Source organism: Cucurbita moschata, unplaced genomic scaffold (assembly GCF_002738365.1).
Source record: "Cucurbita moschata cultivar Rifu unplaced genomic scaffold, Cmos_1.0 Cmo_Scf00026, whole genome shotgun sequence".
Lineage (NCBI taxonomy): Eukaryota > Viridiplantae > Streptophyta > Magnoliopsida > Cucurbitales > Cucurbitaceae > Cucurbita > Cucurbita moschata.
Window position 1 is genome coordinate 369208 of NW_019268542.1, and position 13251 is coordinate 382458.

General features: G+C 39.6%; 2 protein-coding genes across 2 annotated transcripts; both read left to right on the plus strand.

The window, feature by feature from the left end:
- Positions 1-1002: 1002 nt before the first annotated feature.
- LOC111462065 (signal peptidase complex subunit 3B-like) lies at positions 1003-3750 on the plus strand. The gene is made up of 6 exons (XM_023105743.1): positions 1003-1272; positions 1415-1462; positions 2701-2763; positions 3046-3099; positions 3178-3264; positions 3366-3750. Exons 1-6 carry the CDS (start codon positions 1147-1149, stop codon positions 3489-3491), a joined length of 504 nt encoding a protein of 167 aa, XP_022961511.1. The 5' UTR covers positions 1003-1146; the 3' UTR covers positions 3492-3750.
- Positions 3751-8068: 4318 nt separating this feature from the next.
- On the plus strand, positions 8069-12879 carry LOC111462064 (cation/calcium exchanger 5). The gene is made up of 3 exons (XM_023105742.1): positions 8069-9149; positions 11805-12548; positions 12588-12879. The coding sequence occupies exons 1-3, from the start codon at positions 8298-8300 to the stop codon at positions 12606-12608; spliced, it is 1617 nt and encodes a 538-aa protein (XP_022961510.1). The 5' UTR covers positions 8069-8297; the 3' UTR covers positions 12609-12879.
- Positions 12880-13251: the final 372 nt, after the last annotated feature.

Below are 13251 nucleotides of genomic sequence, written 5' to 3' on the forward strand. Positions count from 1 at the left end.
TGCTATACGAGGACGACGAGTGTGGGCTTGCAACGTGATGCAAGGTGATATTGGCAAGTGCGGGGGCGAGGGGTGTGTGATGGTTGGTTGCTATACGAGGACGACGAGTGTGGGCTTGCAACGTGATGCAAGGTGATATTGGCAAGTGCGGGGGCGAGGGGTGTGTGATGGTTGGTTGCTATACGAGGACGACGAGTGTGGGCTTGCAACGTGATGCAAGGTGATATTGGCAAGTGCGGGGGCGAGGGGTGTGTGATGGTTGGTTGCTATACGAGGACGACGAGTGTGGGCTTGCAACGTGATGCAAGGTGATATTGGCAAGTGCGGGGGCGAGGGGTGTGTGATGGTTGGTTGCTATACGAGGACGACTGGGTGAGGAGTTGTGAGGACTACTAACGAGGCTAAGAGGAGTTGGCTATGAGCGAGTGGTCTCCAAGGGGAGTGTCATTTGCAAAGTGCGAGAGCAAGAATGGTTCTACCATCTACGAGAATCATTTACCGCCTACGACAACTAGAAAAAATCCTATATATATATATATATATATATATATATATATATATATATATATATATATATATATATATATATATATACATACTCTCGAGATGACCCAAACCTTTTCGTGTTGACGTTACACATTAATCGTTATATTATGATAATTTTTTTTAATAAATTTCAAAATTTGAAGATAATAATGAATTTTTTTTTAAATGAGAAAGCATAATTAAAACATACTTATTAGGTAAAATATTTGGTATAATCAACGAATTTATTAATTAATAAATTTGATTATCAATGGAAAATGGCATAGTAATTTCTAATATTAACTCCATTTATTATTTACCATAAAAGAAAATTTTAAAATAATGTAATTATAAAATAAATTAATATATCATGTCAAATAATCAGAAAATCGACTAATTTTTTTAATTTACTATTTAAAAATAATAATTATTATTTTTTTTAAATGAAAATAAAAACTCTTTTGATGGTCGAAGAAGCCAACGCAGCGCCATTTCCATCGAACCAAAAAGAGACCAACGAGTCAAAGAAGAAGAATCGAACCACAGAAACAGCAAGAACAGCATCAAGAACAAGGCGAAATCGAAACCAGATTCCGTACCGAAACGAAACCAGAAGAAAATATGCATTCTTTTGGTTATCGAGCCAATGCTTTGGTCACTTTCGCCGTTACGATTCTTGCAATTATGTGCACCATGGCCTCCTTCTCCGATAACTTCAACTCTCCCTCTCCCACGGCTCGGGTTCAGGTCGAACATTCGTTTTCTCTTGATATTTTTTTTAAATTTTTTTATTTTGGTTAGATCTGTGGCTCAGACGGTTTGGATTTTGGTTTGATTTCTCGGAGCGATTGAGATTTGTTGTGCATTTTGTTTGTTCTGATTGTTTTAGGTGTTGAGCATTAACCGGTTTCAGAAGCAGATTCATGGAAATGACGAGGTATATTCTTGGAGATTCGTCTTGATTTCGTCTTTTCCTCGATTCTTGAATTGAATGGTTCAGATTGTTTCTTTTTTGTGATCGTCGAAGCCTGTTTTGGGGTTTGATTCTTATGAATCTATGGAATCTTTTGGACAATGATGTCCGAATTTGTTTTCTTGCTAGTTACATCTTTGTACGTGTTTATTGATTGAAAGAATGGAAGGAGAGAAATGATGAATGTCCGACCACTTAATGGTTTCCTAAAATCCTTAGTCCTGCGATCTTAAAGCCAAATGCGATCTTGGAGAATTGATAGAACATATCTGTTGTTTGCTGTTTTATGGAGTATTTGGTTTGAGATGAATAAGAGAATTTTTAGACAGGATAAGCAGCCAATGTGGAGATTAGTTAGCTTCTTTATGGCTAATCTCTGGTATTGATTTGTGATTTGGATCCTTCTGTGGTTGGGTTTTCTTTTTGTAAGTGTTTTTGTATTATAAGTAAGTGTTTTGCTCCAAAAAGATAGAAAGAGAGATATAGAGAAAAGAAAAAGGATATCTGTATAGGTTCTATATCTTCATGAAATATTCATAGAGGTTTCTTCTAACCGTCTTCAAATTTGCTTGAAGTTTGAGAACGTTTCAAATTGCTCTTTTCCTCAGGCTCTTTAATCAGCTTAGGTCATTGAAATTGTGAAAACGGACGATGTAATTGTAACAGCCCAAGCCCACTTGTAGTAGATATTGTCCGCTTAGCTCGTTACGTATCACCATCAGCCTCACGGTTTTAAAATACGTCTGTTTAGGAGAGGTTTCCACACTCTTATAAGGAATTCTTCGTTTCCATCTCCAACCGATGTGGGATCTCATAGCAATACTCTTGAAGGGTATCACTAATTTAAAACTTATCTCAGAAACACTCTGTAGAGGATACATTGAAAGAGGGCACTAGGCAGCTCATATTACTGAATAGATGCTGTCATGATCATGGTGGTTATCCAATGTGATATCGGATTATTAGACGTGCATTGCTTAATTCTCTTGCCTTGAAATGGGTTTCAAGTTGGTATCAAGTATCAAATATATGTTGTTCAGTTACTTCGAAACTCAGGCAATAGTAATCAAATCGATAATTTCTCTGTTGGTTTTTAGATGTTAATTACGTTACGAACAAGGATAACCATCCATCACGATGGTTTTGATATTTATTATAGCTTTATACCTTAGAGTCTGAACTGAAGTTCTTTAACTGTGCAGGTCACCATGACCCTAAATATCTCGATGGACTTGCAGTCCTTATTTACATGGAACACAAAGCAGGTTTGGAACAACCTATTTCATAATTTTGGTCTTTTTCCTTGTGATTTTTGTGGCATTTGGATGGCTTTTGAGATATTTGAATATTGAATCTTGAGTTATTGTACTGAGGATCCAACTTGAGATCCTTGTCATTGATTTCGGAATATGGACACAAAAATTATGTTGTAGTCTGTACTCGTCTCATCTCATTTCCAGCTTTGATAGGCTTCGGTAGTTTGTTTTCATATCATGACTAGCTGACTTAAGCGAATACGGTTATTAGATTTTAATACAAGTTTACAGGTTTTTGTTTTTGTAGCTGCTGAGTATGAAACTCCTAAGAACTCCTTGAACCAGGTAAGCTCCATTGAAACATCTCCCGGATTTCTAATCCTGCTGCTTATCTTATTCAGTTGTTATGACGCCGTGTTTCAGATCTCGCTGTGGGATGGTATAATACCTTCCAAAGAGAATGCAAAGTTTTCGATTCACACTTCAAACAAGTACCGTTTCATCGATCAGGTGAGCTATAGCTATGTTACATTAATCTCCGCAATATTAGATGAAGTTACCGTTTCGTCTACATCAAACTTATCTTGTTATACCCTGTTTTTATCTTTTAGGGAAGCAATCTAAGAGGTAAAGAATTCAACTTGACACTGCATTGGCATGTGATGCCGAAGACGGGTAAAATGTCTGCCGATAAGATAGTGATGACTGGGTATCGCTTACCGGTGGACTATCGATGAAGACGCATCGATATGGTATTTAAAACTTACTCTCACATATATGAGAATACAAAAACTTGAGTTCAGCTGAGTTAGAAATTTTCAGACAGGAGAAAAGTTGGTTGTATGAGATAGATACATAGCGAGTCTTTCTTGCTTGGACTTTTTGATTCATCCTTCTTTTCATTAACTTTGGCCTCGCCCTTTTGATTCACTAGAGTTGGTATAACATGACTCACTTTTATTATGGTCAAAGTATATGTTTATAATTTTTCTTCAATAGGTCACCTTGTGTCAATCATATTTTTCAAATTACGTTCTTTGTCCCACGTTTTCAGTAATAGGTGCGTTCGGTCCGTTTTGTTCGTTGAGATTTCAAAATGAACTACTTTGGTCTTTGAGCTTTTAATAATCAATAATCTCTAATCTATAGCCTTAGATATATATATATATATATATATATATACATATATATATATATATATATATATATTATACATGTTTTACCCTTTTTCTAGTGAGATGCAACTCTTAGAGCCTAGGTGTCTCTTGAGTTCAATTAAGTGTAAGTGCTAACGACTGGATGCAACTTTCAAGTATGTGTTTGTTGAGTCCAATAGATGCAATTGATATGAATGCGTTCATATCAGGGGAATGTAATTGTTGAAATGGAGGTAGTAGGTGGTTATACTGTGACGTGATGCATCCGTTTGCATATGAATGAAATACATGTTTGTGTGTTAAAATATCATCACTAGCCCAATAGGGTTAAGCTTAACCATGTATGAGTGACTATGTTAAGAAAATGATTTAGAATTTTAGGAATAAATTTAGAAAAATGATTTAGGGATTTTAGGAATAAATTTAGGAAAATGATTTATCTATTTTAGGAATAGATTGAACCATACAGTACCCTTCTTAATTCATCGTCCCTAGGCAATACAAAACAATAGTTTCTATGGAGAAAACAATAGTTTCCACGTAGAAACTAGTGTTGGCCTTAATAAAATATCGAGTGTTGGCTTTAATAAAGTGTGCGAGTGTTTCCCACAAAGAGTTGTGTTGTTGACCGTAATAAAGTATCGAGTGTTGGCTTTAATAAAGTGTGCAAGTGTTTCCCACCAAGAGTTGTGTTCAACACTGTATGTATATGTATATACTCTTAAAAAATTTAGTGTTTTCCACAGAGAGTTAAAATTCAGTGTTTTCCACGGAGAGTTGTGTTGGAGAGTTGTGTTTAATAGTATGTATATGTATATGCTCTTAAAAAATTCAATGTTTTCCACGAAGAGTTGTGTTGAATAGTATGTATATGTATATGCCCTTAAAATTTAGGAGTGTTCAATTGAGAAATTTGTTTGGACTAACCTAAAAGGTTTGGTTTTTTTTGTTTGATTTGTAACTCGGCTCACCCCAAAATTGTTTTCCAACCCAATTCTCTATATTCGGGTTGTGTATAGATAATGTAAGCCAAGAAACAAAAGATATTAACCTTTAAAAGTAAAGCGCGAGGTATTAATATATCAAAGTAAATTGGCAATTGAAAAGCAAAATAGTGAATAAATCATAATTTTGTGGGCATTATTAAGATCGTGAGTTGACAAAAAAAAAAAAAACCAAAGTGGGTGTGATTAGTGAGGGGCATGCTACCGATCAATGACACAGTCATATTATGAAAAGAGTAGGTTGTGACTCTTACGTTGTGATAATGGCGACCCTCAAGTTGTATCCATTCGGTTATGCGAGGGCCTAAACAAGTGTTATGATGCAATTGGGGAGAACGATGCATCATTCTACACACCACATAGAGTGAGCATTGAAGAGAAGATGAGGCATAAGCAAGATATGTTCCACGAATAGACACGAGTGTCAAAGATAGACTTGTTGAAGGGCTGGGTAGTGACCTGGGCCTTAACCTCGAAAGTCGGAAATGCTCGTCATATGAAATTTGTTGAATGTCCTATTGTGGTATCCAGTGTTCATATGACTGTTTGCCAAAATGACGTCTAGTCGAGTAGGATTGAAAATGTCTCAAAATGTCTTTAAGAGGGGAGGCATGATGCTTAGGCCTCCACCACCCTTGGCTCAGTAGCCTAAGCGAGCTAACTTGTAGCACATACATGTGTCACAATGAGAGCGAGCGTTGTGAGACGAGTGTCTTGGGCGACTTCCTTTGAAATAGGTCTTTCAAGAACAGTATCAGGCGGCTCAAGTGTATTGGTTTTGCACCCAAGCCCATGTGTTAGAGGTTGGATTTTGCACTCGATACCCAATACGGAGTTCGTAAATGACATGACAAAGGAACAGGAGGGCCAATGCCTCGATTTAACTCGGATGGATAGATGTTCGGGATGCTTCGATGTTATGAACGACACATGGATTCGTTCTCAGTGGCATGACCGAGTGAGTTGCAATGCTTGATGACACATGGATTCGTTCTCAATGGATTCGTTCTTAATTTGAGTGTCATCACAATTGGTTTGGAAAAGCTTTCGAGAATTAGAATCCTTTCATCACCGACGCTGCATTCTTAGTTTCGATTCCGTTTTTCATCGACTTATTTCCTAGTAGTGTTCATATACTCGAGAACCCAACTAAATCTTACCATCTTGAAAATAGGGTTACAATCCACTGTGTTATGAAGATTATGACTCGTGAATAATTATATTTGAATTGAATTTTATGAAATTTATGGACCGACACCATCTTCTCCACCTTGTAGGAACTTAGATAGAGATCACCCCAAGGATGCCTTCGGTATCCAGGGGTCGCGGACCGACCATAGAACCCTGTTCAATAAGTAGAACGCATTAGCTGTCCGATATCCGGTTGGGCAGTAAGGGGCAGAGAAGGGCAATCACTCATTCTTACTTAAAACCAGCATTCTTAAGACCGAGGGGAAAGCTCTCCGTTCCTGGTTCTCTTGTAGCTGGATTCTCCGAAACCACAAGAATCATTCGGTTGGGCAGTAAGGGGCAGAGAAGGGCAGTCACTCATTCTTACTTAAAACCAGCATTCTTAAGACCGAGGGGAAAGCTCTCCGTTCCTGGTTCTCTTGTAGCTGGATTCTCCGAAACCACAAGAATCATTCGGTTGGGCAGTAAGGGGCAGAGAAGGGCAGTCACTCATTCTTACTTAAAACCAGCATTCTTAAGACCGAGGGGAAAGCTCTCCGTTCCTGGTTCTCCTGTAGCTGGATTCTCCGAAACCACAGGAATCATCCGGTTGGGCAGTAAGGGGCAGAGAAGGGCAGTCACTCATTCTTACTTAAAACCAGCATTCTTAAGACCGAGGGGAAAGCTCTCCGTTCCTGGTTCTCCTGTAGCTGGATTCTCCGAAACCACAGGAATCATCCGGTTGGGCAGTAAGGGGCAGAGAAGGGCAGTCACTCATTCTTACTTAAAACCAGCATTCTTAAGACCGAGGGGAAAGCTCTCCGTTCCTGGTTCTCCTGTAGCTGGATTCTCCGAAACCACAGGAATCATCCGGTTGGGCAGTAAGGGGCAGAGAAGGGCAGTCACTCATTCTTACTTAAAACCAGCATTCTTAAGACCGAGGGGAAAGCTCTCCGTTCCTGGTTCTCCTGTAGCTGGATTCTCCGAAACCACAGGAATCATCCGGTTGGGCAGTAAGGGGCAGAGAAGGGCAATCACTCATTCTTACTTAAAACCAGCATTCTTAAGACCGAGGGGAAAGCTCTCCGTTCCTGGTTCTCCTGTAGCTGAATTCTCCGAAACCACAGGAATCATCCGGTTGGGCAGTAAGGGGCAGAGAAGGGCAATCACTCATTCTTACTTAAAACCAGCATTCTTAAGACTGGGGGGAAAGCTCTCCGTTCCTGGTTCTCCTGTAGCTAGATTCTCCAGAACCACAAGAATCCACCAGCATTCTTAAGACCGGGGGGAAAGCTCTCCGTTCCTGGTTCTCCTGTAGCTAGATTCTCCAGAACCACAAGAATCCACCAGCATTCTTAAGACCGGGGGGAAAGCTCTCCGTTCCTGGTTCTCCTGTAGCTAGATTCTCCAGAACCACAAGAATCCACCAGCATTCTTAAGACCGGGGGGAAAGCTCTCCGTTCCTGGTTCTCCTGTAGCTAGATTCTCCAGAACCACAAGAATCCACCAGCATTCTTAAGACCGGGGGGAAAGCTCTCCGTTCTTGGTTCTCCTATAGCTAGATTCTCCAGAACCACAAGAATCCACCAGCATTCTTAAGACCAGGGGGAAAGCTCTCCGTTCCTGGTTCTCCTGTAGCTGGATTCTCCAGAACCACAAGAATCCTTAGTTAGAATGGGATTCCGAGTTGCTCTTTGGAGAGCACAGTACAATGAAAGTTGTAAGCTGTGTTCCGGGAGGAGTTATTGTCGTTGGCCTCTATGGTAGAATCAGTCTGGGGTTTAACATTTATAACTGATGTATTATTACTCGTGAATAATTATATTTGAATTTTATGAAATTTTAATTATTAATGTAATATGTGCGATAAATAAGTACTATTTTTTAAAATATAAAAAAAAAACAATTTGACGTCATAATTCAATCCAACATTAAAATGTTTTTTTTTTAATTTTTTAATTTTTAATTTGGGTGTCATCACAATTGGTTCACTCACTCTTCCAAAAACGCGTTCGAGAATCGGAATCCTCTCCTCACCGACGCCGCGTTCTCAGTTTCGATTCCGTTTTTCAGCGTCAGGAACCCACTAAGCTCTTCAATTGATCCATAATTTCTCCCCATCTTCAAATTGTTCTTCAATCGATCCCTCCCACAAATTCTGTTTCCCAGATTCAGTCTCCGAGAGATGCTTTGATCTGTTCTTGGTAATGGCATGGCAATTTCTCTCCCCTTTCTCAAATCCTCTGCTCTCTCTCTCACCATTCTCTCTGTTTTCATCTTCTTCCTCCTCTTCACTCCAAATCACTCGCCGGAATCCTCGTCCAGAAGGTCCCTAATCGCCGCCGGCGACTCCAATTCCAATGCGTCTTCGATCCCATATTGTTCCTCTCGTGAATCTCACTTCGATGGCCTCGTTAACTACTTGTATTTCCATTTCTGCGTCTTCGATCGAAACCCATTTCTCTCTGTTCCGTTTCTTATTCTCATTCTTCTCTTCCACTTCTACATCCTCATCAAAACCGCTCAGGATCACTTCTCCATTGTCACTTCCAAGCTCGCTTTTCACCTCAATTTGTCCCCGAGTATGGCTGCTGTGACGCTCTTGGCTTTGGGAAATGGCGCTCCTGATGTCTTTGCATCTGTTGCTGCCGTTCGTGGTGGGCATTATCGAACTGGATTCGGTGCAATTCTCTCTGCCGGCACGTTTGTTTCGGCTTTTGTGGTTGGATTTGTGGCCATTTATGCTGCTCCGTTTTCGGTGAATCCGGCACAGTTTGTGAGGGATGTGTTGTTTTATTTGACTGCAGCGTTGTTCTTGTTCTATGTGTATCTTAGTGCAGAGATTTTCTTGTGGCAAGCTGTTGGGTTTGTTGGATTCTATCTGTTCTTTGTTGGGCTGGTGTTTTGGATGGATTTGGGGAATGGGAAGGCTAAGAGTGGGGCTGATATGGGAGTGGCTAGAGAAGCTGAGGGTGAGTTGCATCAAGACTGTGAGATGGGAGAAGGCTACAGACATGTAGATGAAGGAAAAACCAATTCTGGCTTATGGGAAGCTCTTCGAGTGGTATGTTTCTTTGACCAGATTCTAATTTGAGGTGCACTTGTGATTATGTTCTATATTTGAACTTGATTTGATTAATCATGGAACCATCAGTTTTTCTAGTATGCGTTCTTAGATAGTTTATTGTGTTTTAGTAATTCAAAATGAATCATGGACGGGTTGTTTGTGTTGGATGATGAACGTCCCACATCAGCTAATTTAGGAAATGATCATGGGTTTATAATCAAAAAATACTCTCTCCATTGGAGTGAGGCCTTTTGGGGAAGCCCTAAGCACAACCATGAGAGCTTATGCTCAAAGTGGACAATATCATACCATTGTGGAGAGTCGTGTTCACGTAACAGTTTGAAGACTTCTTTTCTAGTTCTTTCATAGAACTTGTTAGGTGGTTAATAGGTTTAGTATTTGATTGATTAGTCAAATTTTTGTAATACTTTAAAAGATTATGTGGGAGGAGGTTTGAGTTCAGTTCTATTCAAGTTCATGTTCATGCATAGAACTGATTATTCAAGTTCATGCATAGAACTGATTACATTGTTTGTTTATTGGTTGTGATAAATCATAGGAGACGGTTTGGGATCAGTGCGCTTTGATGCCTCGATTTAAGTTCATTCGTAGAGCTGATTACATGGTCAATCTTTGTAAAGATTTTCATTGATTATGGGACTCGGGAGGAGGTTCAGATGATCTCGTTATCTGAACAACTCTATTTACGTTCATTCATGGAACTAGTTACATGGAAAATTTGTTTAAAGATTTTGATTGATCGTCGGGAGGTCAAGATTAGTCAAGTTATTAACGAACTTTCACGCCTCTATTTAAGTTCATACTTCTAAATCTAAAGGAGGTGGATTCTTCTTGTCACAATCCTAGTAAGTCAAAAGCTTTAGAAAAAGAATCTTCATGAACATCAACCTCCATACTGAAATCAACTGATTCCACACTACTCAAACTTACCTCGGAATCAACCTCAGAGACGCCACCATGAGGTGTAGGGTCCTTTGTCGAATGAATAACTTCTCTTGTTAAATCTAAATCCGAAGCCAAAGGAGTAAAGACAAAATGGTTGATAAGGGATAAGATAAGTGAAGGGGCATTCTGGTTCAAGTATGCTAAAAGCCATGTACATCTTTCTTCATTTGAATGGAAAGAAGAAAAGGCCTCCTTTCTTACAAGAATAAAACAAATGATAGGCTTATATGTAACCATTCTTCCCCTTTAGCACTTAGGAGCTTGGAAATCTCAAAATCCATAAGGGAGGTTTCTAAAACTATGAGGGATATGCTCTGATAAAAGAGTTTTTTTTTTTATATTCTTCACACTTTTAAACTCGGAACACACCTTTGAAAACAGGAGTGCCACTTTTTTCCCTTTCTTCCACGAGGTAAATTCCGTGAGACAACGAAACAAATAAGGGTTTATTGGCAATACCATCACTGCTTTCGATCTTACTACAAAGTCCAAAAGGAACCCACAAAGGAAAATACTCATCTTAGAAGACGCTAATGATGAAGAACTGGATGAAAGCTAAAAGAGATATTCAAATAAACCGAAGTAAAGAAGGGAAGGGATGGAGAGGACAGGCGAGAGGAGAGAGTATTTTCCACACTTTTACAAAAAAAACTTTTTAACTGGCTTTTGTAATGTTGTTTTCGTAATTGTCAATAGTCGAGGCATGATCTTAGTCGTACATGATTAGTTATATAGGTTGTACCTAGATTCCCTAGAGTTCGAAAAGATTGTCAATAGTCGAGGCATGATCTTAGTCGTACATGATTAGTTCTATAGGTTGTACCTAGATTCCCTAGAGTTCGAAAAGATTGTCAATAGTCAAGGCATGATCTTAGTCGTACATGATTAGTTCTATAGGTTGTACCTAGATTCCCTGGAGTTCGAAAAGATTGTCAATAGTCGGAGGCTCTTTACTGTAATTTTTCTCGTTCTGATTCTTTGTGTTGTTCTCCCATTGGTTGAGACTTGTATTTTTCTTTTTTGTGCCCGCTCTTCGATTATGTGATATCGATGAAGTGTTATCGATTAACTGGAAAGGCAAACCCATATGTTTTAAATTTTTTAGAAAAGGATATTGTAGACTGCTAAAATGAAACTGCAGGTTGATTACTTGTCGAAATGAAAATTTGATCCGAAGCTCGTTGTAAAAGACACCTAAACGTTATCTTTTGGTGCAAACTTCATGAATTGTCTTCGAGTATCGCTCCATGTTGTCGTTTTCTTTCTGTTCTCTTACATTTGAAATGTTATTGACACTAAAAACCAATACAAATAGAAATTTATTGCTTTAAATTAAATTTGTTGGTTCATAAGATGGCTTGAATGTTGGGAGATGTATTGGATTCTATCGATTTGATCGAGACGTTTTCTGATGTTTGTTGCGACGAACTACCTTGCCGTTAGTTTTGGTAGTTATATTGTTGGTTGGTGCTTGGTTCTTGATTTTCTTTGGAATGTTTGAAGTGGTGAAGGTGTTACTTATAGCTTCAACGTTCGGTTCTTGATTTTCTTCGTTCTTCAAATGCTTATCGATCTTCTTGGCCGATCCCTTTCTGGTTGTATTTGCTGTTTTTGTTATTTTTTTGTATATAAACTAGAAGTTTCCTTGACTAGTAATATTTCTCGTCTTTTCGTTTCAATGTTTAGATCCCGAAAGCATGGGAGGCTCCGGTCGTGTTTCTTCTGAAGCTTACCATTCCCCAACCCGCACCTTCCGAATGGAGCAGATTCTTTACCTCAGCCAATATTTCTCTGTGTCCCATTGCTCTTCTGTATGCCTGTAACTCATTCATGTCTTTTAACCATCCCATTGCTTTCCTCTTACCGAATACGCATTTACCTCTTTGGTTCGTAGTACTCTTAGCAAGCTCCTCTCTTGCAATTCTGCACTTCATCACCGAAACCGAGCCCCCGAAAACTGAGAAAGTCCCTGTTGTGCTTGCAGCATTTGTTATGAGTGTATTTTGGATTTCGACCACCGCAGGTGAACTTCTGAACTGTCTTGCAGCTCTTGGAGTGCTTCTCAAACTCCCAGCAGCTCTACTTGGGCTTACTGTGCTTGCCTGGGGAAACTCAGTTGGGGATCTTGTTGCTGATGTTGCTCTTGCAAAAGCAGGCCAGCCCTTGCTGGCTATGGCTGGATGCTTTGCAGGACCGATGTTTAACATGCTTGTCGGGCTCGGAACGGCATTGGTTATACAAACAGCTAACAATTATCCAGAGGCCTATCAGCTTCAATTCCATATCGGAATCGTGATTGCGTTCGTGTTCCTACTTTTCAGCCTGATGGGTTCCTTGCTTGTAGTTATTTGGTGCAGATTTCGGGTGCCTCGGTTTTGGGGATTCTGCCTTGTTGTGCTCTACATTGTTTTCATGGCTACCAGTTTACTGATGGCTGAGTATTCTCCATGATTAAACATCCTTCTAGACATGGCTGAGTATTCTCCATGATTAAACATCCTTCTAGACTGAACCATAAGACCAAGAAACTCCATGTATGCCAATGAAGCAGTGTTCGGGCAGCAACCGAGAATGGTAGAGTAGGCGGTTTAACCGTGTAGCCTAGGCATGAAGCGTCTTTGCTCAACAGCCTCGAGCCACTTCTAGCAAGCAAATGTAAATATTTCAATTCCTACCGAGTTTCATTAACATATAGCAAAAGAAGATTGGTGTTCTGCCAGTGGCGTCTGGTTCTGTTGCAGTGAAGGTATGGTTAACCGAAGGGATGTTCGTAAATTTTGTAACTCGAACCGGCATTTTATTTAGGGTCCATTTGTTGTTTACTTCCTATAAATGTACTAAAGTTTTGATATCATGAGTTGAAAGGGAAGGCACCCCAAGCATCTGTTTAAGCTTACAAAGATAATGTTAAGCTTGGGAGATTGGTATATGATCAAACGTTGTGAGTGGCTAAAGCAGAGGATGGGAATCAACCGAAGTAGACTCATACTACGGGTGTACATTCAACCTGACAATCTAAACCAACCCAACCCGAATTGTAAAGGTTGGGTTGGGATGGGTTGGATAAGCATTTCGGGTAGGGTAGGGTTGGGTTGGGTTCATTTTTCTGAACCCGAACTGAATCGGTTCAGTT